A 27,939-nucleotide genomic window follows, 5' to 3' on the forward strand; every position below is an offset into this window, starting at 1 on the left:
CTGATCTGGTATGGCTACTGGGTGTAGGGTTTATGATGTAGGGTTTATGGTGTAGGGTTTAGGGTGTAGGGTTTATGATGTAGGGTTTATGGTGTAGGGTTTAGGGTGTAGGCTTTATGATGTAGGGTTTAGGGTGTAGGGTTTAGGGTGTAGGGTTTATGGTGTAGGGTTTATGGTGTAGGGTTTATGGTGTAGGGTTTATGGTGTAGGGTTTATGGTGTAGGGTTTATGGTGTAGGGTTTAGGGTGTAGGCTTTATGATGTAGGGTTTAGGGTGTAGGGTTTAGGGTGTAGGGTTTATGGTGTAGGGTTTATGGTGTAGGGTTTATGGTGTAGGGTTTATGGTGTAGGGTTTATGGTGTAGGGTTTATGGTGTAGGGTTTATGGTGTAGGGTTTATGGTGTAGGGTTTATGGTGTAGGGTTTATGGTGTAGGGTGACTAGTAGTGACTGATCTGGTATGGCTACTAGGACGATGACAGCAGAGAGTTAAGACTCCCTGTGTGAGGCTACTAAGGTGTAGGGTGTAGGGTTTAGGGTGTAGGGTTTAGTTGTGTTCTAGGGGCTTCCCGGTGAGTCACTCAGCAGGATGGAAATATACAGTATCTCTATGTAACTACAGAGTCTTGTGAAAATAGTGTTCTGTTCTTTCAGTTGTCCTTGTGGAAACTGACTTGTAAACGTAACTGACCCGGTGCACTGCAATCTGAACCCCCGGACTTTAACTGCTACATATTGTACTGTCTACATAGTATCATCGTTCACTGAGTTCTGCCTCTCTTCATCACGGAGGAGACTGAGGTCTTGAGAAAAACCTTCTGGTCGTTGCTATTTCAATTCACTGAGTTCTGCCTCTTCATCACGGAGACTGAGGTCTTGAGAAGAACCTTTTGGTCGCTGCTATTTCAATTCACTGAGTTCTGCCTCTCTTCATCACGGAGGAGACTGAGGTCTTCATCACGGAGAAGACTGAGGTCTTGAGAAGAACTTCTTCTGGTGCAGACTGACTGTAAAACCCTGTTTGTTCTCTCTAAATCCTGCTTATTTCACTGCATTGATGCTTATTTCACTGCATTGATGTATTCTCAATGTATACATCATGTATAATTTATGTTTTATATTGTATACAGTTTCTATACAGTCCCGTCCCCCATTCCCCTCTCCTTGCAGCCAGTCTCTGTCCTCCAATCAAATTGGGGACAATAAAGCTAAACATAGTGACATGACTCTGTCCCCCCTCCCTCCCTCTCTCTGCAGCGTGTCCCAACCCCCCTCTGACACGGCGTCTCCCTCCACCGGGTCGGTGATGACGTCCCGGGTGTTGATGAGGCAGGAGCTGATGCGCCAGCAGGCCAGGGACCAGGAGAGGAGAGAGGCCCAGCACCAGGTCTCCTCGGCCCAGCTACGCACCACCGACTCCTCCCCAGCCATCTCCATGGCCCCGGGGCATACCGGGGCCAGACCTCCCCCTGCTCAGGTCCCTGTGGAGGTCCTTAAGGTAGGTCATGCCCCAGCTGGAGCGCTCTGACCACTGTATTTTGGGGAGGAGTGCTCTTACTTGTGACAACAAATGCCCTATCTGTTGGTGCTTATAAAACGTCAGTCTTTACAGTTCATTATAACCAGATTATACTGCGTTTTACCTGCGTTTGATGGTTGACTAATCTCACCATCTCTCTCTCCTGTAGGTTCAGACACACCTGGAGAACCCAACATGGTATCACATCCAGGCCTCCCAGAGACAGCAGGTTAAACACTACCTCTCCTCCACCCTGGGGAACAAACTGAACAATCAGACGCTGGGCGCCTCCCCATCGCCTCAGTCCGGCTCCGCCCCCTCTCTTCAGCCTGCAGCCAGTAGCTCTCCCAGCAGCCCATTGGCTGTGCTCAGCCTGAGCTCCAACAAAGAGGAGGTACATCACCGTTTAGTAACCATAGAGATACAAAATGAATACTGTTCTGTTTTCATTCTGTGGCCTCGACATCTCAACCCTGTATAGGAAGTAGATGGGAGCTTGGGTTGAATTTGAATCCTGAAAAACCAGGGTGTAAATACCATGATGGGGGAAAATAATCACTTCTGTTCAGCCGCTTCAAACATCTCTACACCTAAACAACAGTAGGTTTCCGTCAGCTGCTGTTTCGTACATATTAGGTCATCTACAGTTAATGTAGATTTTATTGTAAGTGGCTCTGGCTATGCGTGTCTCCTAAATGATTAAAAAGTACACATTTTTATTGTACCAGTATTAGATGTTATTGTCAGTTACCAGCAGTTTGTTTGGGTGTTTCTCCATAGGGATTATACACTGTCTTGGTCTTCCAGTTTTAGATTCAACAAGAGCTCCCCTGTAATAAAACACATGGCATTCTGTTGTAGCCTCACTGTATGCTGGTCTGTCTGTCAGTCTGGGGCTGGTCTGTCTGACTCGGGCTGGTCTGTCTGTTAGTCTGGGGCTGGTCTGTCTGTTAGTCTGGGGCTGGTCTGTCTGTTAGTCTGGGGCTGGTCTGTCTGTCTGACTGGGGCTGGTCTGTCTTTATCTGTCTGGGGCTGGTCTGTCTGTCTGACTGGGGCTGGTCTGTCTGTCTGTCTGACTGGGGCTGGTCTGTCTGTCTGACTGACTGGGGCTGGTCTGTCTGTCTGACTGACTGGGGCTGGTCTGTCTGTCTGTCTGACTGACTGGGGCTGGTCTGTCTGTCTGATTGACTGGGGCTGGTCTGTCTGTCTGACTGACTGGGGCTGGTCTGTCTGTCTGACTGACTGGGGCTGGTCTGTCTGTCTGTCTGACTGGGGCTGGTCTGTCTGTCTGTCTGACTGGGGCTGGTCTGTCTGTCTGTCTGACTGGGGCTGGTCTGTCTGTCTGTCTGACTGGGGCTGGTCTGTCTGTCTGTCTGACTGGGGCTGGTCTGTCTGTCTGTCTGACTGGGGCTGGTCTGTCTGTCTGTCTGTCTGACTGGGGCTGGTCTGTCTGTCTGTCTCACTGACTGGGGCTGGTCTTTCTCTCTGACTGGGGCTGGTCTTTCTCTCTGACTGGGGCTGGTCTTTCTCTCTGACTGGGGCTGGTCTGTCTGTCTGACTGGGGCTGGTCTATCTTACTGGGGCTGGTTCTGTCTGTCTGTCTGGGGCTGGTCTGTCTGTCTGACTGGGGCTGGTCTGTCTGTCTGACTGACTGGGGCTGGTCTGTCTGTCTGTCTCTCTGACTGGGGCTGGTCTGTCTGTCTGTCAGTCTGGGGCTGGTCTGTCTGTCTGTCAGTCTGGGGCTGGTCTGTCTGTCTGTCAGTCTGGGGCTGGTCTGTCTGTCTGTCTGACTGGGGCTGGTCTGTCTGTCTCACTGACTGGGGCTGGTCTGTCTGTCTGTCTCACTGACTGGGGCTGGTCTGTCTGTCTCACTGACTGGGGCTGGTCTGTCTGTCTCACTGACTGGGGCTGGTCTGTCTGTCTCACTGACTGGGGCTGGTCTGTCTGTCTGTCTGACTGACTGGGGCTGGTCTGTCTGACTGACTGGGGCTGGTCTGTCTGTCTGATTGACTGGGGCTGGTCTGTCTGTCTGACTGACTGGGGCTGGTCTGTCTGTCTGACTGACTGGGGCTGGTCTGTCTGTCTGACTGACTGGGGCTGGTCTGTCTGTCTGACTGACTGGGGCTGGTCTGTCTGTCTGTCTGACTGGGGCTGGTCTGTCTGTCTGTCTGACTGGGGCTGGTCTGTCTGTCTGTCTGGGACTGGGGTCTGTCTGTCTGTCTGTCTGTCTGACTGGGGCTGTCTGACTGGGGCTGTCTGTCTGTCTGTCTGACTGGGGCTGGTCTGTCTGTCTGTCTCACTGACTGGGGCTGGTCTTTCTCTCTGACTGGGGCTGGTCTTTCTCTCTGACTGGGGCTGGTCTGTCTGTCTGACTGGGGCTGGTCTGTCTTACTGGGGCTGGTTCTGTCTGTCTGTCTGGGGCTGGTCTGTCTGTCTGACTGGGGCTGGTCTGTCTGTCTGACTGACTGGGGCTGGTCTGTCTGTCTGACTGACTGGGGCTGGTCTGTCTGTCTGTCTCTCTGACTGGGGCTGGTCTGTCTGTCTGTCTCTCTGACTGGGGCTGGTCTGTCTGTCTGTCTCTCTGACTGGGGCTGGTCTGTCTGTCTGTCTCTCTGACTGGGGCTGGTCTGTCTGTCTGTCTCTCTGACTGGGGCTGGTCTGTCTGTCTCACTGACTGGGGCTGGTCTGTCTGTCTCACTGACTGGGGCTGGTCTGTCTGTCTGTCTCACTGACTGGGGCTGGTCTGTCTGTCTGTCTCACTGACTGGGGCTGGTCTGTCTGTCTGTCTCACTGACTGGGGCTGGTCTGTCTGTCTGTCTCACTGACTGGGGCTGGTCTGTCTGTCTGTCTCACTGACTGGGGCTGGTCTGTCTGTCTGTCTCTCTGACTGGGGCTGGTCTGTCTGTCTGTCTCTGACTGGGGCTGGTCTGTCTGTCTGTCTGTCTGTCCGGGGCTGGTCTGTCTGTCTGTCTGTCCGCGGCTGGTCTGTCTGTCTCTCTGACTGGGGCTGGTCTGTCTGTCTGACTGGGGCTGGTCTGTCTGTCTGTTTGTCTGTCTGTCTGACTGGGGCTGGTCTGTCTGTCTGTCTGACTGACTGGGGCTGGTCTGTCTGTCTGACTGGGGCTGGTCTGTCTGTCTGACTGGGGCTGGTCTGTCTGTCTGTCTGACTGGGGCTGGTCTGTCTGTCTGTCTGACTGGGGCTGGTCTGTCTGTCTGTCTGACTGGGGCTGGTCTGTCTGTCTGTCTGACTGGGGCTGGTCTGTCTGACTGGGGCTGGTCTGTCTGACTGGGGCTGGTCTGTCTGTCTGTCTGACTGGGGCTGGTCTGTCTGTCTGTCTGACTGGGGCTGGTCTGTCTGTCTGTCTGACTGGGGCTGGTCTGTCTGTCTGTCTGACTGGGGCTGGTCTGTCTGTCTGTCTCACTGACTGGGGCTGGTCTGTCTGTCTGTCTCACTGACTGGGGCTGGTCTGTCTGTCTGTCTCACTGACTGGGGCTGGTCTTTCTCTCTGACTGGGGCTGGTCTGTCTTACTAGGGCTGGTTCTGTCTGTCTGTCTGGGGCTGGTCTGTCTGTCTGACTGGGGCTGGTCTGTCTTACTGGGGCTGGTTCTGTCTGTCTGTCTGGGGCTGGTTCTGTCTGTCTGTCTGGGGCTGGTTCTGTCTGTCTGTCTGGGGCTGGTTCTGTCTGTCTGTCTGGGGCTGGTTCTGTCTGTCTGTCTGGGGCTGTCTCCTGCACCTTGCTCTTTGTGTGTTTGGCACCACATCGTTCTGTTAAATACAACATCGGCCTGTCTAAATAACAGAGACTTCTGCACAGAGACTTCACAATTCATACCACAGATACCACAGAGACTTCAATTAAAGGTGTACTCCACAATTCATACCGATACCACAGAGACTTCAATTAAAGGTGTACTCCACAATTCATACCGATACCACAGAGACTTCAATTAAAGGTGTACTCCACAATTCATACCGATACCACAGAGACTTCAATTAAAGGTGTACTTACCGATACCACAGAGACTTCAATTAAATATTCATACCGATACCACAGAGACTTCAATTAAAGGTGTACTCCACAATTCATACCGATACAGAGACTTCAATTAAAGGTGTACTCCACAATTCATACCGATACCACAGAGACTTCAATTAAAGGTGTACTCCACAATTCATACCGATACCACAGAGACTTCAATTAAAGGTGTACTCCGCTACCTGTTGCTCTGTCAGTCTGTGTATTCGCTTCTGGAGAAAACCCTCATTAATTTGTCCTTGAGGGGATGAATAAAGTTTAATTGAAATGTAATTGAACTGCAAGTCAGTGTGTCGATAAAGCTCTTACTCAGACTTCTATGGCTCTAAAGGAGGGGTTGAAATAATCTGAAGACATTTCATAAGGAATTAAATAATCTGAAGACATTTCATAATAAGAGTCTGAAGACATTTCATAAGGAATTAAATAATCTGAAGAAGACATTTCATAATAAGAGTCTGAAGACATTTCATAAGGAATTAAATAATCTGAAGAAGACATTTCATAATAAGAGTCTGAAGACATTTCATAAGGAATTAAATAATCTGAAGACATTTCATAAGGAATTAAATAATCTGAAGACATTTCATAAGGAATTAAATAATCTGAAGAAGACATTTCATAAAAAGAGTCTGAAGACATTTCATAATAAGAGTCTGAAGACATTTCATAATAAGAGTCTGAAGACATTTCATAATAAGAGTCTGAAGAAACCATTTCACAGAAAGTGTGAAGAAGCCGTTTTCAAGGAAGTGCGTGAGTCCATTTCATTGTGGCTTGCGAAGTGGTGCCTCATTCATAAAGTGCTGTGTGTGGAGTGTTTTCAGTGAGGTTTCCTATGAATGACTCACCCTGTCTAACGCGTTAGGGTGTATCTCTGGCCCGAGGTGCCGGGAGACAAGAGACCATACGTATCAAGCACCTCAGACTAGGAGCACTGATCTGGGATCAGGTTTGCCATTTAGCTGACCATGGAGGGAGGCTTTTTTTCACCTTTTATTTAACCAGGTAGGCTAGTTGAGAACACCTTTATTTAACCAGGTAGGCTAGTTGAGAACACCTTTATTTAACCAGGGAGGCCAGTTGAGAACACCTTTATTTAACCAGGTAGGCTAGTTGAGAACACCTTTATTTAACCAGGTAGGCTAGTTGAGAACACCTTTATTTAACCAGGTAGGCTAGTTGAACACCTTTATTTAACCAGGTAGGCTAGTTGAGAACACCTTTATTTAACCAGGTAGGCTAGTTGAGAACACCTTTATTTAACCAGGTAGGCCAGTTGAGAACACCTTTATTTAACCAGGTAGGCTAGTTGAGAACACCTTTATTTAACCAGGTAGGCTAGTTGAGAACACCTTTATTTAACCAGGTAGGCTAGTTGAGAACACCTTTATTTAACCAGGTAGGCTAGTTGAGAACACCTTTATTTAACCAGGTAGGCTAGTTGAGAACAAGTTCTCATTTACAACTGTGACCTGGTCAAGATAAAGCAAAGCTGTTCGACAGATACAACAACACAGAGTTACACATGGAGTAAAACAAACATACAGTAGAAAAAGGCTATATACAGTGTGTGCAAAGGAGGTAGATGAGGGAGGGAGGGTAGATGAGGGAGGAAGGGAGGGTAGATGTGGGAAGGGGGGTAGATGAGGAAGGGAGGGTAGATGTGGGAGGGGGTAGATGTGGGAGGGAGGGGGGTAGATGTGGGAGGGAGGGAGGGGGTAGATGACGGAGGGGGTAGATGAGGGAGGAAGGGGGGTAGATGTGGGAGGGAGGGGTGTGATGACGGGGGGGTGGATGAGGGAGGAAGGGGGAGGGAGGGGGTAGATGACGGAGGGTGGGGGGTAGATGGGGGAGGGAGGGAGGGGGTAGATGACCGAGGGTGGGGGGTAGATGACCGAGGGTGGGGGGTAGATGACGGAGGGAGGGAGGGGGTAGATGACGGAGGGTGGGGGGTAGATGGGGGAGGGAGGGAGGGGGTAGATGACGGAGGGTGGGGGGGTAGATGGGGAGGGAGGGAGGGGGTAGATGACGGAGGATGGGGTCGGAGGTGGGGGGGTAGATGACGGAGGGGGGGTAGATGAGGGAGGGAGGGGGTAGATGACGGAGGGGGTGTAGATGTGCATCACCTCTTCCTCTACTGACCCCAGAGCTGTTTGTATTTCAGATGGAAGACGTGATCGATGACATCATCAGTCTTGAATCCAGTCTCAACGATGAGTTCTTTACGTTGATCGACCCTGGCCTACAGGTGGCCAACACGGTATGTATTTAAACATTATCTAAGCCTTATATACCCTGGCCAACACGGTATGTATTTAAACATTATCTAAGCCTTATATACCCTGGCCAACACGGTATGTATTTAAACATTATCCAAGCCTTATATACCCTGGCCAACACGGTATGTATTTAAACATTATCTAAGCCTTATATACCCTGGCCAACACGGTATGTATTTAAACATTATCTAAACCTTATATACCCTGGCCTACAGGTGGCCAACACGGTATGTATTTAAACATTATCTAAGCCTTATATACCCTGGCCAACACGGTATGTATTTAAACATTATCTAAACCTTATATACCCTGGCCAACACGGTATGTATTTAAACATTATCTAAACCTTATATACCCTGGCCAACACGGTATGTATTTAAACATTATCTAAACCTTATATACCCTGGCCAACACGGTATGTATTTAAACATTATCTAAGCCTTATATACCCTGGCCAACACGGTATGTATTTAAACATTATCTAAACCTTATATACCCTGGCCAACACAGTATGTATTTAAACATTATCTAAGCCTTATATACCCTGGCCAACACGGTATGTATTTAAACATTATCTAAACCTTATATACCCTGGCCAACACGGTATGTATTTAAACATTATCTAAGCCTTATATACCCTGGCCAACACGGTATGTATTTAAACATTATCTAAACCTTATATACCCTGGCCAACACGGTATGTATTTAAACATTATCTAAACCTTATATACCCTGGCCAACACGGTATGTATTTAAACATTATCTAAACCTTATATACCCTGGCCAACACAGTATGTATTTAAACATTATCTAAACCTTATATACCCTGGCCAACACGGTATGTATTTAAACATTATCTAAACCTTATATACCCTGGCCAACACAGTATGTATTTAAACATTATCTAAACCTTATATACCCTGGCCAACACAGTATGTATTTAAACATTATCTAAACCTTATATACCCTGGCCAACACGGTATGTATTTAAACATTATCTAAACCTTATATACCCTGGCCAACACGGTATGTATTTAAACATTATCTAAACCTTATATACCCTGGCCAACACGGTATGTATTTAAACATTATCTAAACCTTATATACCCTGGCCAACACGGTATGTATTTAAACATTATCTAAACCTTATATACCCTGGCCAACACAGTATGTATTTAAACATTATCTAAACCTTATATACCCTGGCCAACACGGTATGTATTTAAACATTATCTAAACCTTATATACCCTGGCCAACACGGTATGTATTTAAACATTATCTAAACCTTATATACCCTGGCCAACGGTAGGACAAGGACATATGACGATGTATTCCCTCCTGGGGATTAAATCATCTGTAATCCTTCAAAATGAAACCTTGGATATACCCTGCCAGCTCTTCTCCGGAGGCGGTCACTGAAAGTTGACCTTTGTATTTAAACATTATTGTGTCTTAGTGAGTGACCATGCTGTTTTGTGTTGTCGGACATCAACAGGGCAGTTAGATGTCAATTTAAACATTATCGATGAGGGTAAACATAGTGTTCTTACATTGCTCACAGTGGCCAGGACAGAGTGGTCAGTCAATTTAAACAGGGTAGCCTAAACGTTGGACTAGTAACCCTGGCTGACAAACAAATCTGTCGTTATGCCCCTGAACAGGCAGTTAAACCCACTGTTCCCAGGCCGTCATTGAAAATAAGAATTTGTTCTTAACTGACTTACCTAGTTGAAAAAGGTTTAAAAAAAAACTGCATGGCGTTGGAGGATAGACGGAGTGAGGCTGATAGCTTAAACTGTGGAGCAGAAGCGAGCATTATCCTAAACATTTGTCCATTATACCCTGGCCAACACAGAGAAAGATGAGGATTTTATTTAAACATTAACAAAAATAAATAAGATGATCGAGGTAAAATTGAATGTTCTTGTTCTGTGGAATCTGTATGAAATGAATTAGAATGGTTTGTGTTTTGAAGAGGTTAGATGAGATAAGATGTGGTTTTTGACTGGATTTCTTTTGGTTTCTCACTGAATTTATTTTGACATTATAGCTAAACTGGCTTTATATAGACATGCTAACATGTTGTCTTACTGTATTCTGTTGTTAATGAAACTTATATAGACATGCTAACATGTTGTCTTGCTGTATTCTGTTGTTAATGAAACTGACGTAGACATGCTAACATGTTGTCTTACTGTATTCTGTTGTTAATGAAACTGACGTAGACATGCCAACATGTTATCTTACTGTATTCTGTTGTTAATTTAACACATTATTCTGTTGTTAAAAACTTATATACATGCTAACATGTTATCTTACTGTATTCTGTTGTTAATGAAACTGACGTAGACATGCTGACATGTTGTCTTACTGTACCCTGTTAATGAAACCAGACATGCTAACATGTTATCTTACTGTATTCTGTTGTTAATGAAACTGACGTAGACATGCTAACGTGTTGTCTTACTGTATTCTGTTGTTAATGAAACACAGACATGCTAACGTGTTGTCTTACTGTATTCTGTTGTTAATGAAACCCTAGACATGCTAACGTGTTGTCTTACTGTATTCTGTTGTTAATGAAACTGACGTAGACATGCTAACGTGTTGTCTTACTGTATTCTGTTGTTAATGAAAACATTGTTGTCTTACTGTATTCTGTTGTTAATGAAACTGACGTAGACATGCTAACATGTTGTCTTACTGTATTCTGTTGTTAATGAAACTGACATAGACATGCTAAACATGTTATCTTACTGTATTCTGTTGTTAATGAAACTGACGTAGACATGCTGACATGTTATCTTACTGTATTCTGTTGTTAATGAAACTCGTAGACATGCTAACATGTTGTCTTACTGTATTCTGTTGTTAATGAAACTCGTAGACATGCTAACATGTTGTCTTACTGTATTCTGTTGTTAATGAAACTGACGTAGACATGCTAACGTGTTGTCTTACTGTATTCTGTTGTTAATGAAACTGACGTAGGACATGCTAACGTGTTGTCTTACTGTATTCTGTTGTTAATGAAACTGACGTGAGACATGCTAACGTGTTGTCTTACTGTATTCTGTTGTTAATGAAACTGACGTAGACATGCTAACGTGTTGTCTTACTGTATTCTGTTGTTAATGGACGTAGACATGCTAACGTGTTGTCTTACTGTATTCTGTTGTTAATGAAACTCGAGACATGCTAACGTGTTGTCTTACTGTATTCTGTTGTTAATGAAACTGACGTGACATGCACGTGTTGTCTTACTGTATTCTGTTGTTAATGAAACTGACGTAGACATGCTAACGTGTTGTCTTACTGTATTCTGTTGTTAATGGACGTAGACATGCTAACGTGTTGTCTTACTGTATTCTGTTGTTAATGAAACTGACGTAGACATGCTAACGTGTTGTCTTACTGTATTCTGTTGTTAATGAAAGACGTAGACATGCTAACGTGTTGTCTTACTGTATTCTGTTGTTAATGAAACTGACGTGAGACATGCTAACGTGTTGTCTTACTGTATTCTGTTGTTAATGAAACTGACGTAGACATGCTAACGTGTTGTCTTACTGTATTCTGTTGTTAATGAAACTGACGAGACATGCTAACGTGTTATCTTACTGTATTCTGTTGTTAATGAAAATAGACATGCTAACGTTTTGTCTTACTGTATTCTGTTGTTAATGAAACTGACTAGACATGCTACGTGTTGTCTTACTGTATTCTGTTGTTAATGAAACTGACGTAGACATGCTAACGTGTTGTCTTACTGTATTCTGTTGTTAATGAAAGACGTAGACATGCTAACGTGTTGTCTTACTGTATTCTGTTGTTAATGAAACTGACGTAGACATGCTAACATGTTGTCTTACTGTATTCTGTTGTTAATGAAAGACGTAGACATGCTAACATGTTGTCTTACTGTATTCTGTTGTTAATGAAACATAGACATGCTAACATGTTGTCTTACTGTATTCTGTTGTTAATGAAACTCGGACGTAGACATGCTAACATGTTGTCTTACTGTATTCTGTTGTTAATGAAACTGACGTAGACATGCTAACGTGTTGTCTTACTGTATTCTGTTAATGAAAACGTAGACATGCTAACGTGTTGTCTTACTGTATTCTGTTGTTAATGAAACTGACGTAGACATGCTGACATGTTGTCTTACTGTGGATTCTGTTAATGAAATGAATTAGAATGCTGACATGTTGTCTTACTGTATTCTGTTGTTAATGAAATAAGACATGCTAACATGTTGTCTTACTGTATTCTTTGTTAATGAAACTCGTGAGACATGCTAACATGTTGTCTTTGTATTCTGTTGTTAATGAAACTACGTAGACATGCTAACATGTTGTCTTACTGTATTCTGTTGTTAATGAAACTGACGTAGACATGCTAACATGTTGTCTTACTGTATTCTGTTGTTAATGAAACTGACGTAGTCATGCTAACATGTTGTCTTACTGTATTCTGTTGTTAATGAAACTGACGTAGACATGCTAACGTGTTGTCTTACTGTATTCTGTTGTTAATGAAACTGACGTAGACATGCTAACATGTTGTCTTACTGTATTCTGTTGTTAATGAAACTGACGTAGACATGCTAACATGTTGTCTTACTGTATTCTGTTGTTAATGAAACTGACGTAGACATGCTAACATGTTGTCTTACTGTATTCTGTTGTTAATGAAACTGACGTAGACATGCTAACGTGTTGTCTTACTGTATTCTGTTGTTAATGAAACTGACGTAGACATGCTAACGTGTTGTCTTACTGTATTCTGTTGTTAATGAAACTGACGTAGACATGCTAACGTGTTGTCTTACTGTATTCTGTTGTTAATGAAACTGACGTAGACATGCTAACGTGTTGTCTTACTGTATTCTGTTGTTAATGAAACTGACGTAGACATGCTAACGTGTTGTCTTACTGTATTCTGTTGTTAATGAAACTGACGTAGACATGCTAACGTGTTGTCTTACTGTATTCTGTTGTTAATGAAACTGACGTAGACATGCTAACGTGTTGTCTTACTGTATTCTGTTGTTAATGAAACTGACGTAGACATGCTAACGTGTTGTCTTACTGTATTCTGTTGTTAATGAAACTGACGTAGACATGCTAACGTGTTATCTTACTGTATTCTGTTGTTAATGAAACTGACGTAGACATGCTAACGTTTTGTCTTACTGTATTCTGTTGTTAATGAAACTGACGTAGACATGCTAACGTGTTGTCTTACTGTATTCTGTTGTTAATGAAACTGACGTAGACATGCTAACGTGTTGTCTTACTGTATTCTGTTGTTAATGAAACTGACGTAGACATGCTAACATGTTGTCTTACTGTATTCTGTTGTTAATGAAACTGACGTAGACATGCTAACATGTTGTCTTACTGTATTCTGTTGTTAATGAAACTGACGTAGACATGCTAACATGTTGTCTTACTGTATTCTGTTGTTAATGAAACTGACGTAGACATGCTAACGTGTTGTCTTACTGTATTCTGTTGTTAATGAAACTGACGTAGACATGCTAACATGTTGTCTTACTGTATTCTGTTGTTAATGAAACTGACGTAGACATGCTAACATGTTGTCTTACTGTATTCTGTTGTTAATGAAACTGACGTAGACATGCTAACGTGTTGTCTTACTGTACTCGGTGGCTCCTGTTGTGAATATTAGATTGGTCATATTGACCGTTGAGAGATAATGTAATCAAATGGTGCACACTCAGCATGGTGTCTGTTTTTAAAGGGACATTTCACAGTTTTCAACTTTCTTGTTCATCGTCTTGAGCCACAACACCACATCAACATTTTTGTAAATGCACATATCGATCTCTGTAAGATGCCTGGGATAAAAGAGGCTGCTAAAATGGCAGTATATTATAGTATATATTTACTATGTCATTCTATAGAAAACCGCCATTTTAATGTTTTTCCATGTTTCCACTCTGAAAGCATGGCCACAGTGGGGACGACAGGACAAAAGGTTTTTAATCGACACAAGGGGTCAAAAATTTCCAGTAATTCCCCCCAAATTACCAGGTTTTCCAGAAATCCTGGTTGGAGTATTCCAGATGTCCTCTGCACCCCCCCAGTAGGGAATCTGGGGAAAAGATATTGGCATTTTGCAACCCTCATCTTGTCTGTTACTTGTCTTGACATTTAGGGAACAAAAAGGTCTGGATTTCACATTATCAACGTCCCAGGGAGGTTATCAGTGGATTCGTGTCCTGGTTTGTTGAGACTCACTAATAATCAATGTAGCTCTTAGACCTCTCATGTCACAACATGTTCTGTTCGTACTGCGTGTTCAATGGGCTTCATAGACATTTTACGAATGACCTCGACTAACCTGTACCCCCTGCACATTGACTAGGTACCGGTATCCCCTGCACATTGACTAGGTACCGGTACCCCCTGTATAGAGAGAGCCTCGCTATTGTGAAGTCATTTTCTTGTGTTGCTTTTTGATTGAGAAAGATTTTTAAAAATGTTAATTCCTTCAGTTTATTTAGTAAATAGTCTGTTTCTCAAACAGCTTTGTTGGTTAAGGGCTTGTAAGTAAACATTTCACAGTAAGGTACCTGTTGTATTCAGCATTTCACAGTAAGGTACCTGTTGTATTCAGCATTTCACAGTAAGGTACCTGTTGTATTCAGCATTTCACAGTAAGGTACCTGTTGTATTCAGCATTTCACAGTAAGGTACCTGTTGTATTCAGCATTTCACGGTAAGGTACCTGTTGTATTCAGCATTTCACAGTAAGGTACCTGTTGTATTCAGCATTTCACAGTAAGGTACCTGTTGTATTCAGCATTTCACAGTAAGGTACCTGTTGTATTCAGCATTTCACAGTAAGGTACCTGTTGTATTCAGCATTTCACGGTAAGGTACCTGTTGTATTCAGCATTTCATGGTAAGGTACCTGTTGTATTCAGCATTTCATGGTAAGGTACCTGCTGTATTCAGCATTTCACGGTAAGGTACCTGTTGTATTCAGCATTTCACAGTAAGGTACCTGTTGTATTCAGCATTTCACGGTAAGGTACCTGTTGTATTCAGCATTTCACAGTAAGGTACCTGTTGTATTCAGCATTTCACAGTAAGGTACCTGTTGTATTCAGCATTTCACAGTAAGGTACCTGTTGTATTCAGCATTTCACAGTAAGGTACCTGTTGTATTCAGCATTTCACAGTAAGGTACCTGTTGTATTCGGGCACGTGTGACAAATAACATTTGGTTTGGATGAAGGAGATAGTTGGCTGCGTTAGTACTGCATTTGGGAGTTGTTGATGACCTCTGAAAGCTTGTTTTATGATGTTGTTGTTGTTTACACCTTGTGACTGTTGTTGTTGTATGCAGATGCCGGTGTCAGTAAACATGCTGGATGTGTTCAGCAGCGGAGGGATGGCTGCTCCTAACATCACCGTCTCCAACTCCTGTCCTGCTGACCTGCACACCGTCAAGACTGAGTTAACCGGTACAGGTAAATAATTCCAGTCTAAAACATACTTAACACACACACAAAAAACTCTCGCCCGTATGTCGATCTTTCTGTCTGTAATTAGTTCCTCTCTAAATCACACTCAATAATCACCTTTCTGTCCTGTCTGTCTCGATCTCAACTTTCTGACTGTCTGTCTCGATCTCAACTTTCTGTCCTGTCTGTCTCGATCTCAACTTTCTGACTGTCTGTCTCGATCTCAACTTTCTGTCCTGTCTGTCTCGATCTCAACTTTCTGTCCTGTCTGTCTCGATCTCAACTTTCTGACTGTCTGTCTCGATCTCAACTTTCTGTCTGTCTCGGTCTCAACTTTCTGACTGTCTGTCTCGATCTCAACTTTCTGACTGTCTGTCTCGATCTCAACTTTCTGACTGTCTGTCTCGATCTCAACTTTCTGACTGTCTGTCTCGATCTCAACTTTCTGACTGTCTGTCTCGATCTCAACTTTCTGACTGTCTGTCTCGATCTCAACTTTCTGACTGTCTGTCTCGATCTCAACTTTCTGACTGTCTGTCTCGATCTCAACTTTCTGACTGTCTGTCTGTCTGTCTCGATCTCAACTTTCTGACTGTCTGTCTGTCTGTCTCGATCTCAACTTTCTGACTGTCTGTCTGTCTGTCTCGATCTCAACTTTCTGACTGTCTGTCTGTCTGTCTCGATCTCAACTTTCTGACTGTCTGTCTGTCTGTCTCGATCTCAACTTTCTGACTGTCTGTCTGTCTGTCTCGATCTCAACTTTCTGACTGTCTGTCTGTCTGTCTCGATCTCAACTTTCTGACTGAATGTCTGTCTGTCTCGATCTCAACTTTCTGAATGTCTGTCTGTCTCGATCTCAACTTTCTGAATGTCTGTCTGTCTCGATCTCAACTTTCTGAATGTCTGTCTGTCTCGATCTCAACTTTCTGAATGTCTGTCTCGATCTCAACTTTCTGACTGTCTGTCTCGATCTCAACTTTCTGACTGTCTGTCTGTCTCGATCTCAACTTTCTGACTGTCTGTCTGTCTCGATCTCAACTTTCTGACTGTCTGTCTGTCTGTCTCGATCTCAACTTTCTGACTGTCTGTCTGTCTGTCTCGATCTCAACTTTCTGAATGTCTGTCTGTCTGTCTCGATCTCAACTTTCTGACTGTCTGTCTGTCTGTCTCGATCTCAACTTTCTGACTGAATGTCTGTCTGTCTCGATCTCAACTTTCTGACTGAATGTCTGTCTGTCTCGATCTCAACTTTCTGAATGTCTGTCTGTCTCGATCTCAACTTTCTGAATGTCTGTCTGTCTGTCTCGATCTCAACTTTCTGTCTGTCTGTCTCGATCTCAACTTTCTGACTGTCTGTCTCGATCTCAACTTTCTGACTGTCTGTCTGTCTCGATCTCAACTTTCTGACTGTCTGTCTGTCTCGATCTCAACTTTCTGACTGTCTGTCTGTCTGTCTCGATCTCAACTTTCTGACTGTCTGTCTGTCTGTCTCGATCTCAACTTTCTGAATGTCTGTCTGTCTGTCTCGATCTCAACTTTCTGACTGTCTGTCTGTCTGTCTCGATCTCAACTTTCTGACTGAATGTCTGTCTGTCTCGATCTCAACTTTCTGACTGTCTGTCTCGATCTCAACTTTCTGAATGTCTGTCTGTCTCGATCTCAACTTTCTGAATGTCTGTCTGTCTGTCTCGATCTCAACTTTCTGAATGTCTGTCTGTCTGTCTCGATCTCAACTTTCTGACTGTCTGTCTGTCTCGATCTCAACTTTCTGAATGTCTGTCTGTCTCGATCTCAACTTTCTGACTGTCTGTCTGTCTGTCTCGATCTCAACTTTCTGACTGTCTGTCTCGATCTCAACTTTCTGACTGTCTGTCTCGATCTCAACTTTCTGACTGTCTGTCTGTCTGTCTCGATCTCAACTTTCTGACTGTCTGTCTGTCTGTCTCGATCTCAACTTTCTGACTGTCTGTCTGTCTGTCTCGATCTCAACTTTCTGACTGTCTGTCTGTCTGTCTCGATCTCAACTTTCTGACTGTCTGTCTGTCTGTCTCGATCTCAACTTTCTGACTGAATGTCTGTCTGTCTGTCTCGATCTCAACTTTCTGACTGAATGTCTGTCTGTCTCGATCTCAACTTTCTGAATGTCTGTCTGTCTCGATCTCAACTTTCTGAATGTCTGTCTGTCTCGATCTCAACTTTCTGAATATCTGTCTCGATCTCAACTTTCTGACTGTCTGTCTCGATCTCAACTTTCTGACTGTCTGTCTGTCTCGATCTCAACTTTCTGACTGTCTGTCTCGATCTCAACTTTCTGACTGTCTGTCTGTCTGTCTCGATCTCAACTTTCTGACTGTCTGTCTGTCTGTCTCGATCTCAACTTTCTGAATGTCTGTCTGTCTGTCTCGATCTCAACTTTCTGACTGTCTGTCTGTCTGTCTCGATCTCAACTTTCTGACTGAATGTCTGTCTGTCTCGATCTCAACTTTCTGACTGTCTGTCTGTCTGTCTCGATCTCAACTTTCTGACTGTCTGTCTGTCTGTCTCGATCTCAACTTTCTGACTGTCTGTCTGTCTCGATCTCAACTTTCTGACTGTCTGTCTGTCTCGATCTCAACTTTCTGACTGAATGTCTGTCTGTCTCGATCTCAACTTTCTGAATGTCTGTCTCGATCTCAACTTTCTGAATGTCTGTCTGTCTCGATCTCAACTTTCTGAATGTCTGTCTGTCTCGATCTCAACTTTCTGACTGTCTATTTCTCCCACGTAATACCCTGTCCCTGTTTCTGTGTCTGTCTCTCTCTTTCTCTCCTCCCCCGCTCTCTTTATTTAAAGTTCTTACTCAGCATTGCTCACCCCCAACTTCCCCTGTCCAGTCAGTCAGTCACACCCTGAACCCAGCCTGTTCCTCATTACAAAGAAGCTCTGCCTCACAGCCCCTCCGTTGAACCTGCTCACTGATTCCCTCTTCACTGTTTCACAATTTCATCCCACTGAGTAAAATCTCTGCCAACTATAATCTTATGACTTTTTTTTGACATTCTGAACATACATGCTGTTTGTAAATCGTATGTTTTTATTGATTTTAGCAAGCAGCAATATATTGATATCGTCGTGCTAAATGTTGATTTTGAAATTGTTGTCTTCAAGAGGTGGAGGCTAAAGCTATGATGAAGGAACGACAGAAAAAGGACAATCATAACCAGAGTGAGTATAAATACAATACTTGGATACCATAATTTAAGTGTATTTTTAGGTTTTAACAGTCGGTGACCACCTTGGTGATAATGTTGACATGTGTTACGGCTGTTCCTAGTTGAGAGACGCAGGAGGTTCAACATCAACGATCGCATCAAGGAACTGGGAGCTCTCATCCCCAAATCGAGTGACCCGTGAGTAGCCCCCCCCCTGCTACAACATAGTATCTAATCATGCCGCTGTTCCTTTCTCCTCACTGATCCCCCCTGCTACAACATAGTATCTAATCATGCCGCTGTTCCTTTCTCCTCACTGACCCCCGCTACTATTCGTATCTAATCATGCCGCTGTTCACCTATTCGTATCTAATCATCCTGTTCCTTTCTCCTCACTGACCCCCTGCTACAACATAGTATCTAATCATGCCGCTGTTCCTTTCTCCTCACTGACCCCCCCTGCTACAACATAGTATCTAATCATGTTCCTTTCTCCTCACTGATCCCCTGCTACAACATAGTATCTAATCATGCCGCTGTTCCTTTCTCCTCACTGACCCCCCTGCTACAACATAGTATCTAATCATGCCGCTGTTCCTTTCTCCTCACTGACCCCCCGCTACTATTCGTATCTAATCATGCCGCTGTTCCTTTCTCCTCACTGCCCCCCCCCCGCTACTATTCGTATCTAATCATGCCGCTGTTCCTTTCTCCTCACTGATCCCCCCTGCTACAACATAGTATCTAATCATGCCGCTGTTCCTTTCTCCTCACTGACCCCCTGCTACAACATAGTATCTAATCATGCCACTGTTCCTTTCTCCTCACTGACCCCCCTGCTACAACATAGTATCTAATTCCTGTTCCTTTCTCCTCACTGACCCCCCTGCTACAACATAGTATCTAATCATGCCGCTGTTCCTTTCTCCTCACTGACCCCCCTGCTACAACATAGTATCTAATCATGCCGCTGTTCCTTTCTCCTCACTGATCCCCTGCTACAACATAGTATCTAATCATGCCCTGTTCCTTTCTCCTCACTGACCCCCTGCTACAACATAGTATCTAATCATGCCGCTGTTCCTTTCTCCTCACTGATCCCCTGCTACAACATAGTATCTAATCATGCCGCTGTTCCTTTCTCCTCACTGATCCCCCTGCTACAACATAGTATCTAATCATGCCGCTGTTCCTTTCTCCTCACTGACCCCCTGCTACAACATAGTATCTAATCATGCCGCTGTTCCTTTCTCCTCACTGACCCCCTGCTACAACATAGTATCTAATCATGCCGCTGTTCCTTTCTCCTCACTGACCCCCTGCTACAACATAGTATCTAATCATGCCGCTGTTCCTTTCTCCTCACTGACCCCCCTGCTACAACATAGTATCTAATCATGCCACTGTTCCTTTCTCCTCACTGACCCCCTGCTACAACATAGTATCTAATCATGCCACTGTTCCTTTCTCCTCACTGACCCCCCTGCTACAACATAGTATCTAATCATGCCGCTGTTCCTTTCTCCTCACCCCCCTGCTACAACATAGTATCTAATCATGCCGCTGTTCCTTTCTCCTCAATCTATTGTATCTAATCATGCCGCTGTTCCTTTCTCCTCACTGATCCCCCTGCTACAACATAGTATCTAATCATGCCGCTGTTCCTTTCTCCTCACTGACCCCCCCGCTACTATTCGTATCTAATCATGCCGCTGTTCCTTTCTCCTCACTGACCCCCGCTACTATTCGTATCTAATCATGCCGCTGTTCCTTTCTCCTCACTGACCCCCCTGCTACAACATAGTATCTAATCAATCACTGCCGCTACTGTATCTAATTGCCACTGTTCCTTTCTCCTCACTGACCCCCCCCGCTACTATTCGTATCTAATCATGCCGCTGTTCCTTTCTCCTCACTGACCCCCCAGCTACTATTCGTATCTAATCATGCCGCTGTTCCTTTCTCCTCACTGACCCCCCCCCCCCGCTACTATTCGTATCTAATCATGCCGCTGTTCCTTTCTCCTCACTGACCCCCGCTACCGTATCTAATCATGCCGCTGTTCCTTTCTCCTCACTGACCCCCCCGCTACTATTCGTATCTAATCATGCCGCTGTTCCTTTCTCCTCACTGACCCCCCCCGCTACTATTCGTATCTAATCATGCCGCTGTTCCTTTCTCCTCACTGACCCCCTCCCCCCGCTACTATTCGTATCTAATCATGCCGCTGTTCCTTTCTCCTCACTGACCCCCTGCTACAACATAGTATCTAATCATGCCGCTGTTCCTTTCTCCTCACTGACCCCCCCTGCTACAACATAGTATCTAATCATGCCGCTGTTCCTTTCTCCTCACTGATCCCCCCTGCTACAACATAGTATCTAATCATGCCGCTGTTCCTTTCTCCTCACTGATCCCCCTGCTACGGAGACAGGGAGACGCGTTGGAACAAGGGCACCATCCTGAAGGCGTCTGTGGACTACATTAGGAGGCTGCAGAAGGAGCAGCAGAGAGCCAAGGAGGTGGAGACCAGACAGAGGAAACTGGAGCACAGCAACCGCAGCCTACTGCTACGTATACAGGTAACACACCTATACAGGTAATACTGACCGTAACCTACCTATACAGGTAATACTGACCGTAACCTACCTATACAGGTAATACTGACAGTAACCTACCTATACAGGTAATACTGACAGTAACCTACTGCTACCTATACAGGTAATAACAGTAACCACCTATACAGGTAATACTGACAGTAACCTACTGCTACCTATACAGGTAATACTGACAGTAACCTACCTATACAGGTAACACCTAACACTGACAGTAACCTACTGCTACCTATACAGGTAACACCTATACAGGTAATACTGACAGTAACCTACTGCTACCTATACAGGTAATACTGACAGTAACCTACTGCTACGTATACAGGTAACACCTATACAGGTAATACTGACAGTAACCTACTGCTACCTATACAGGTAACACACCTATACAGGTAATACTGACAGTAACACACCTATACAGGTAATACTGACAGTAACCTACTGCTACCTATACAGGTAATACTGACAGTAACCTACTGCTACCTATACAGGTAATACTGACAGTAACCTACTGCTACCTATACAGGTAATACTGACAGTAACCTACTGCTACCTATACAGGTAATACTGACAGTAACCTACTGCTACCTATACAGGTAATACTGACAGCAACCTACTGCTACCTATACAGGTAATACTGACAGTAACCTACCTATACAGGCAATACTGACAGTAACCTACCTATACAGGTAATAACACCAGGTAATACACAGTAATACTGACAGTAACCTACTGCTACCTATACACTGACAGTAACCTACACCTATACAGGTAATACTGACAGTAAACTGCTACCTATACAGGTAATACTGACAGTAACCTACTGCTACCTATACAGGTAATACTGACAGTAACCTAACCTATACAGGTAATACTGACAGTAACCTACTGCTACCTATACAGGTAATACTGACAGTAACCTACTGCTACCTATACAGGTAATACTGACAGTAACCTACTGCTACCTATACAGGTAATACTGACAGTAACCTACCTATACAGGCAATACTGACAGTAACCTACCTATACAGGTAATACTGACAGTAACCTACCTATACAGGTAATACTGACAGTAACCTACCTATACAGGTAATACTGACAGTAACCTACCTATACAGGTAATACTGACAGTAACCTACTGCTACCTATACAGGTAATACTGACAGTAACCTACTGCTACCTATACAGGTAATACTGACAGTAACCTACTGCTACCTATACAGGCAATACTGACAGTAACCTACTGCTATGTATACAGGTAATACTGACAGTAACCTACTGCTACCTATACAGGTAATACTGACAGTAACACACCTATACAGGTAATACTGACAGTAACACACCTATACAGGTAATACTGACAGTAACACACCTATACAGGTAATACTGACAGTAACCTACGTATACAGGTAATACTGACAGTAACCTACCTATACAGGTAATACTGACAGTAACCTACCTATACAGGTAATACTGACAGTAACCTACTGCTACGTATACAGGTAATACTGACAGTAACCTACCTATACAGGTAATACTGACAGTAACCTACTGCTACGTATACAGGTAACACACCTATACAGGTAATACTGACAGTAACCTACCTATACAGGTAATACTGACAGTAACCTACTGCTACGTATACAGGTAATACTGACAGTAACCTACTGCTACCTATACAGGTAATACTGACAGTAACCTACTGCTACCTATACAGGTAATACTGACAGTAACACGCCTATACAGGTAATACTGACAGTAACCTACCTATACAGGTAATACTGACAGTAACCTACTGCTACCTATACAGGTAATACTGACAGTAACCTACTGCTACGTATACAGGTAATACTGACAGTAACCTACTGCTACCTATACAGGTAATACTGACAGTAACCTACTGCTACCTATACAGGTAATACTGACAGTAACCTACTGCTACGTATACAGGTAATACTGACAGTAATCTACTGCTACCTATACAGGTAATACTGACAGTAACCTACTGCTACCTATACAGGTAATACTACTGCTACCTATACAGGTAATACTGACAGTAACCTACTGCTACGTATACAGGTAATACTGACAGTAACCTACTGCTACCTATACAGGTAATACTGACAGTAACCTACCTATACAGGTAATACTGACAGTAACCTACTGCTACCTATACAGGTAATACTGACAGTAACCTACTGCTACGTATACAGTAATACTGTAATACAGGTAATACTGACAGTAACCTACCTATACAGGTAATACTGACAGTAACCTACTGCTACGTATACAGGTAATACTGACAGTAACCAGGTAATACTGACAGTAACCTACTGCCGTATACAGGTAATACTAACATTAACCTACCTATACAGGTAATGACAGTAACACACCTATACAGGTAATACTGACAGTAACCTACCTATACAGGTAATACTGACAGTAACCTACCTATACAGGTAATACTGACAGTAACACACCTATACAGGTAATACTGACAGTAACACACCTATACAGGTAATACTGACAGTAACACACCTATACAGGTAATACTGACAGTAACACACCTATACAGGTAATACTGACAGTAACACACCTATACAGGTAACAGTAACCTACCTATACAGGTAATACTGACAGTAACCTACTTATACAGGTAATACTGACAGTAACCTACCTATACAGGTAATACTGACAGTAACACACCTATACAGGTAATACTGACAGTAACACACCTATACAGGTAAAACTGACGGTAACCTACCTATACAGGTAATACTGACAGTAACCTACCTATACAGGTAATACTGACAGTAACCTACTGCTACCTATACAGGTAATACTGAAAGTAACACACCTATACAGGTAATACTGACAGTAACCTACTGCTACCTATACAGGTAATACTGACAGTAACCTACTGCTACGTATACAGGTAATACTGACAGTAACATACATATACAGGTAATACTGACAGTAACCTACCTATACAGGTAATACTGACAGTAACCTACCTATACAGGTAATACTGACAGTAACACACCTATACAGGTAATACTGACAGTAACCTACTGCTACCTATACAGGTAATACTGACAGTAGCCTACCTATACAGGTAATACTGACAGTAACCTACTGCTACCTATACAGGTAATACTGACAGTAACCTACCTATACAGGTAATACTGACAGTAACCTACCTATACAGGTAATACTGACAGTAACACACCTATACAGGTAATACTGACAGTAACCTACCTATACAGGTAATACTGACAGTAACCTACCTATACAGGTAACTGACAGTAACCTGCTACCTATACAGGTAATACTGACAGTAACCTACTGCTACCTATACAGGTAATACTGACAGTAACCTACCTATACAGTTAATACTGACAGTAACCTACCTATACAGGTAATACTGACAGTAACCTACCTATACAGGTAATACTGACAGTAACCTACCTATACAGGTAATACTGACAGTAACCTACCTATACAGGTAATACTGACAGTAACCAGCTACCTATACAGGTAATAACAGTAACCTACCTATACAGGTAATACTGACAGTAACCTACCTATACAGGTAATACTGACAGTAACCTACCTATACAGGTAATACTGACAGTAACCTACCTATACAGGTAATACTGACAGTAGCCTACCTATACAGGTAAACTGACAGTAGCCTACCTATACAGGTAATACTGACAGTAACCTACTGCTACCTATACAGGTAATACTGACAGTAACCTACTGCTACCTATACAGGTAATACTGACAGTAACCTACTGCTACATATACAGGTAATACTGACAGTAACCTACTGCTACCTATACAGGTAATACGGACAGTAACCTACTGCTACCTATACAGGTAATACTGACAGTAACCTACTGCTACCTATACAGGTAATACTGACAGTAACCTACTGCTACCTATACAGGTAATACTGACAGTAACCTACTGCTACCTATACAGGTAATACTGACAGTAACCTACTGCTACATATACAGGTACAATACTGACAGTAACCTACTGCTACCTATACAGGTAATACTGACAGTAACCTACTGCTACCTATACAGGTAATACTGACAGTAACCTACTGCTACCTATACAGGCAATACTGACAGTAACCTACTGCTATATATACAGGTAATACTGACAGTAACCTACCTATACAGGTAATACTGACAGTAACCTACTGCTACCTATACAGGTAATACTGACAGTAACCTACTGCTACGTATACAGGTAATACTGAATTAACCTATATGACAGTAAACTGACAGTAACCTACCTATACAGGTAATACTGACAGTAACCTACCTATACAGGTAATACTGACAGTAACCTACTGCTACGTATACAGGTAATACTGACAGTAACCTACCTATACAGGTAATACTGACAGTAACCTACCTATACAGGTAATACTGACAGTAACACACCTATACAGGTAATACTGACAGTAACACACCTATACAGGTAATACTGACAGTAACACACCTATACAGGTAATACTGACAGTAACACACCTATACAGGTAATACTGACAGTAACACACCTATACAGGTAATACTGACAGTAACCTACCTATACAGGTAATACTGACAGTAACCTACTTATACAGGTAATACTGACAGTAACCTACCTATACAGGTAATACTGACAGTAACACACCTATACAGGTAATACTGACAGTAACACACCTATACAGGTAATACTGACAGTAACCTACCTATACAGGTAATACTGACAGTAACCTACCTATACAGGTAATACTGACAGTAACCTACCTATACAGGTAATACTGACAGTAACCTACTGCTACCTATACAGGTAATACTGAAAGTAACACACCTATACAGGTAATACTGACAGTAACCTACTGCTACCTATACAGGTAATACTGACAGTAACCTACTGCTACGTATACAGGTAATACTGACAGTAACCTACCTATACAGGTAATACTGACAGTAACCTACCTATACAGGTAATACTGACAGTAACCTACTGCTACCTATACAGGTAATACTGACAGTAGCCTACCTATACAGGTAATACTGACAGTAACCTACTGCTACGTATACAGGTAATACTGACAGTAACCTACCTATACAGGTAATACTGACAGTAACCTACCTATACAGGTAATACTGACAGTAACACACCTATACAGGTAATACTGACAGTAACCTACCTATACAGGTAATACTGACAGTAACCTACCTATACAGGTAATACTGACAGTAACCTACCTATACAGGTAATACTGACAGTAACCTACCTATACAGGTAATACTGACAGTAACCTACTGCTACGTATACAGGTAATACTGACAGTAACCTACCTATACAGGTAATACTGACAGTAACACACCTATACAGGTAATACTGACAGTAACCTACCTATACAGGTAATACTGACAGTAACCTACCTATACAGGTAATACTGACAGTAACCTACCTATACAGGTAATACTGACAGTAACCTACCTATACAGGTAATACTGACAGTAACCTACCTATACAGGTAATACTGACAGTAACCTACTGCTACCTATACAGGTAATACTGACAGTAACCTACTGCTACCTATACAGGTAATACTGACAGTAACCTACCTATACAGTTAATACTGACAGTAACCTACCTATACAAGTAATACTGACAGTAACCTACCTATACAGGTAATACTGACAGTAACCTACCTATACAGGTAATACTGACAGTAACCTACCTATACAGGTAATACTGACAGTAAACCTATACAGGTAATACTGACAGTAACCTACCTATACAGGTAATACTGACAGTAAACCTATACAGGTAATACTGACAGTAACCTACCTATACAGGTAATACTGACAGTAACCTACCTATACAGGTAATACTGACAGTAGCCTACCTATACAGGTAATACTGACAGTAGCCTACCTATACAGGTAATACTGACAGTAACCTACTGCTACCTATACAGGTAATACTGACAGTAACCTACTGCTACCTATACAGGTAATACTGACAGTAACCTACTGCTACATATACAGGTAATACTGACAGTAACCTACTGCTACCTATACAGGTAATACGGACAGTAACCTACTGCTACCTATACAGGTAATACTGACAGTAACCTACTGCTACCTATACAGGTAATACTGACAGTAACCTACTGCTACCTATACAGGTAATACTGACAGTAACCTACTGCTACCTATACAGGTAATACTGACAGTAACCTACTGCTACATATACAGGTACAATACTGACAGTAACCTACTGCTACCTATACAGGTAATACTGACAGTAACCTACTGCTACCTATACAGGTAATACTGACAGTAACCTACTGCTACCTATACAGGTAATACTGACAGTAACCTACTGCTATATATACAGGTAATACTGACAGTAACCTACTGCTACCTATACAGGTAATACTGTAATACACAGTAACCTACTGCTACCTATACAGGTAAGACTGACAGTAACCTACTGCTACCTATACAGGTAATACTGACAGTAACCTACTGCTACCTATACAGGTAATACTGACAGTAACACACCTATACAGGTAATACTGACAGTAACCTACCTGCTACCTATACAGGTAATACTGACAGTAACACACCTATACAGGTAATACTGACAGTAACCTACTGCTACCTATACAGGTAATACTGACAGTAAACCTACCTATACAGGTAATACTGACAGTAAACCTATACAGGTAATACTGACAGTAACACACCTATACAGGTAATACTGACAGTAACC

The 27,939-nt window shown here is 43.0% G+C and overlaps 1 protein-coding gene across 1 annotated transcript in view; it reads left to right on the forward strand.

Moving 5' to 3' along the window:
• The window catches only part of LOC124045459 (transcription factor E3-like), a 36,007-nt gene that overhangs the window by 3,624 nt on the left and 4,444 nt on the right, over window positions 1-27,939 (forward strand). The window contains exons 2-8 of the mRNA XM_046364764.1: window positions 1,256-1,496; window positions 1,687-1,911; window positions 7,722-7,817; window positions 15,224-15,347; window positions 18,489-18,545; window positions 18,655-18,730; window positions 20,946-21,114. Of these exons, the coding sequence (XP_046220720.1) occupies window positions 1,305-1,496; window positions 1,687-1,911; window positions 7,722-7,817; window positions 15,224-15,347; window positions 18,489-18,545; window positions 18,655-18,730; window positions 20,946-21,114 (939 nt within the window). The 5' untranslated portion in view covers window positions 1,256-1,304. The remainder of the gene's footprint in view (window positions 1-1,255; window positions 1,497-1,686; window positions 1,912-7,721; window positions 7,818-15,223; window positions 15,348-18,488; window positions 18,546-18,654; window positions 18,731-20,945; window positions 21,115-27,939) is intronic.

This window comes from Oncorhynchus gorbuscha, linkage group LG10, assembly GCF_021184085.1.
Source record: "Oncorhynchus gorbuscha isolate QuinsamMale2020 ecotype Even-year linkage group LG10, OgorEven_v1.0, whole genome shotgun sequence".
NCBI lineage: Eukaryota > Metazoa > Chordata > Actinopteri > Salmoniformes > Salmonidae > Oncorhynchus > Oncorhynchus gorbuscha.